General features: G+C 69.5%; 1 protein-coding gene across 6 annotated transcripts in view; it reads left to right on the forward strand.

Moving 5' to 3' along the window:
* LZTS2 (leucine zipper tumor suppressor 2) overlaps positions 1 to 3195 on the forward strand; it is a 37483-nt gene extending 34288 nt beyond the window's left edge. For all 6 annotated transcript variants that reach the window (XM_045024118.1, XM_045024114.1, XM_045024116.1 and 3 more), the window contains one exon: positions 489 to 3195. In XM_045024118.1, coding sequence (XP_044880053.1) covers positions 489 to 1154 — 666 coding nt within the window. In that variant the 3' untranslated portion in view covers positions 1155 to 3195. The remainder of the gene's footprint in view (positions 1 to 488) is intronic.
* The last annotated feature ends 282 nt before the right edge of the window (positions 3196 to 3477 follow it).

Here is a 3477-nt window from a genome sequence, read left to right on the forward strand (position 1 = left end):
CGCCTCATGGTCCCCCTTCCCGGTGGAGGGGGAGAGACCTACTCGCCTCCCCCGCCTGGGAAGGCTGTCGCGGGGGGGTGGGGGACGACTCTGGTTCAGTGGGGGTGGGGGGCTTCGGGTTCAGCGGCTGCCCCGTCTAGTGCCCGTTCCAAAAGCCAGGCCGCCCCCTAAGGCAGCTCCGGTTCTGGGGGTTGCCGTCTTGGAGGGCGGTGGGGTGGGAAGGCTTGCTTAGGCCACGTGCCATTGGCGAACGTAGCTTAGGGGCAGGATCCTGGTTCTGGGGGCCACCCTATGGGGGGAAGGGGCGGTGCCTGGCTCTGGCAGCCCCATTGGCAATGGGGAGGTGGGGGCGGAGTTCAGGGGGCCACCCCATGGGGGGAAGGGGCGGGGCCTGGCTCGGGCAGCCCCACTGGTGGCTGGGTGGGTGGGAGGGTCAGGAGGCTGCCCAATGGCTCGGGGGTCTAACCCCGCCCTGCCCCGCCCCCCAGGTGTGCCAGAAGTCGGGCGAGATCTCCCTGCTGAAGCAGCAGCTGAAGGAGTCGCAGGCGGAGCTGGCGCAGCGGGGCACCGAGATGCTGCTGCTCCGGGCCCAGCTGCGGGAGGCGCGGGCGGAGCGGCAGGCGGGCGAGGAGCAGGCGCTGGGGCTGCAGGAGGCGGCGCGCACCCGGGCGCTGGAGCTGGAGGTGTGCGAGAACGAGCTGCAGCGCCGCAAGAGCGAGGCCGAGCTGCTGCGGGAGAAGCTGGGCCGGCTGGAGCAGGAGGTGGCGGGGCTGCGGGGGGCGCGGCTCCAGCCCCGCTGCCCGGAGCCGCCCGAGCCCAGCCTGCTGTGGGCCAGCGACGAGGCCAAGGCCCAGCGGCAGGCGGCCGAGACGCTGCAGGGCCTGCGGGCCGAGCTGCTCCAGGAGCGCCGGCGCGGCCAGGAGCAGCGGGCCGCCTTCGAGGCCGAGCGGCTCACCTGGCAGGGCGAGAAGGACCAGGTGATCGGCTACCAGAAGCAGCTGCAGCACAACTACATCCAGATGTACCGGCGCAACCGGGAGCTGGAGCACCACCTGCACCGGCTCAGCCTGGAGCTGCAGGGCCACCGGCTGGACGAGTGCGGCCTGCACGGGGCCGAGATCTGCTTCGAAGAGATCACCGCCACCGAGATCTGAGCCGGGGCAGTGCCGGCTGCCCCCCGAGCCAGATGGGGGCAGCTGGCAGAGGGGCCCATGGCTGGTTCATGGGGGAAGGGGAGCTGCCTGAGCGTGGGAAGAGCCGATTAACAGCTGATCCCTTTAGCACTCGGGAGGGGATTAGCGGCACCTGCTTGTAGCCGGCTGGGGGGGTGCCAGGATCAGCCCTCTGCCGTATGGGCCCTGTCACCCCTGCCCCAGAGCCTCCATCGAGCTGTGGGAATGGGGCTGGGCTGGGGGAGGGAGGCCCCCCTGTGCCGGGGAGAGCAGGTCCCTTCGTGCCTGCCAGGCTCGCTGGCTGAGCCAGGCTGGCGCGAGCTCGGTGGCACAGCCCCACAGCCTGCCAGCCTGCTGTCGGGGGGGCTCCCCCAGGGGTGGTCTGCGGTGCCAGCTGTGAGAGCAGCGCCCTGCCCCTGGGCTGCCCCCCCCGGGGCTTGCAGGCTGGCGATTTGCCCAGTCAGTGCAGGGTCCAGCCCAGGGCTTGGGATCTCCACGTTTCCTCCTTTTGTGGCTTGCTCCCTGCAGAGGCTGTATCAGTGGGCCGGGCACAGGGTAGAAACCCGAGCGGGGGACGTGCCCTGCACCTGGCCTCACCTGGCAGGGGCTACCCAGCAAGGAGCGAGCAGGGCTGCTCTGCTCTCTGTGTGCCGTCCCCGTGCCTGGCATCCTCTGCCCACAGCCCGTCGGGCTCGGTGTTCCCTGCGCCCAGCCCTCTGCTCGGGGGGATCCCGCCCGGGCAGGCTGCCCCTCCGCGAGCCGAACACCTGGCTTTGCAGGGTTTCCTTTCTGTGCCATGCAAATGGACTCCATTTTTGTAGGCCCTACAGAGAGGGCTCTGGGCTCCCCGGGAGCAGGAGCAGTTCATTAGCTGCGTGATTCCGCTCCCCATCCCTCGGCCGGGAGGTCAGTGCACCCCCCCCCCCGCCCTGTGCCTCCCGTTCCCCTGTGCTGAGCTCTGCCCCCCGCCCCCCTGCACTGTTCTGCCAGCCAGCCCCAGCCTGGCTTTGCTGTTTGCTTCCGGCCCAGCCTCTGCCTGGCACGTGCCCCCCACCCCCCCAACCCTGCTGGGAGCACCTCTGCATGGGGTGCTGCTCGCTGTGGGGAGGCAGGGGCAGCTGTGCTGGGGGTGGGGGCGGGGCTGCATGATGCCCAGCGGGCAGAGGGCCAGGGATCAGCTGCCCCTTTCCCCCTGGCATGTCCCAGGCTGCTCGGGGAATGGGCCCCATGGGCGCTATGGGGCCAGGCCCTGGACACCAGCTCCCTTGGGGGGAGGGGGGGATGCCCCAGCCCGTCCTGCAGGAGTTTCACATGGAGGGGGCCATGCAGCAGTGGGAGGCACCCCTCCCCCACTCGTGTGTGTGTGAGGCCCCTGTGCTGGGAGAGGCAGGGTGGGGGGGGGATGGTGAGTGGGGCAGCGCTGGGCCAGACGCCCGCCAGCCCTTGGCTGAGTCACGTCGCCCGCGGGTGCCAGCCCTCAAGGCCGGGCTCCTCCTGGGGCCTGCTCGTACCGTGGTGATACCAAGGCGGGGGCAGCTGGGGGGCACCAGCCTGCCTTGCTGGAGTGTAGCCGAGGGGCTGGGGCAGCTGCTGTGCCCAGCCTGTGTCCCCCTCCGGGATCTGCTGTGCCCGGTCTGGCAGCTGCCATCCCGCTGGCAGCGTCCCCAGCCTGACCCCCCCCCAGCTCTCCAGCTGCAGCCCCTGAGGGGGTGCCTGTGCCTGGGGGAGGGGGGTGCCCTACAATACAGGATTAGATCAAATGATTTAAAAACAGCCCCCCCCCACCCCGGTCTGCCCCGTGGGGCCTGGCTGCCCTGGCACGAAGGGCAGGGTTGGCACCAGACCAAAGGGACATCTGGGCTGTGTCCATCCCGTTACCCATCCCCCCTGCCCGGGCAGCGCCAGCCAGCGTGGGGTCGGGGTGTTTTACTTTATTTCTGACCTTGTCTGGTTCTCAGGCTGTGTAAATTTCTTGTACAAACCGAGAGGAAAGTGCTAATAAAACCCACCCCTCTGTTTTTAAGAGACGTGTGTGTGTGTGTGTGTGTCGGGGGGTGGGGGTGGGGGTGAGCACCACCCACGAGCCATGGCCCTGCTGCCCCTCGCCCTCTGCTGTGGGATGCCAGGGGCTGGCTGAGCCCGGGTACCTGTAAAGTGCATGGGGTGCCCCACCCAGGTTAACAACCTACAGTGGGAGCCGGCTAGTGGAGCACTCCCCGGGGGGCGGGGCCATTGCACAAGCAGCCTGCTAGAAGCAATGTGCCCCCCAAGCCAGGCTGTGCCGGGGGAGTGGAACCGCCCCCCA

Source organism: Mauremys mutica, chromosome 7, assembly GCF_020497125.1.
Source record: "Mauremys mutica isolate MM-2020 ecotype Southern chromosome 7, ASM2049712v1, whole genome shotgun sequence".
NCBI classification, from domain to species: Eukaryota; Metazoa; Chordata; order Testudines; family Geoemydidae; genus Mauremys; species Mauremys mutica.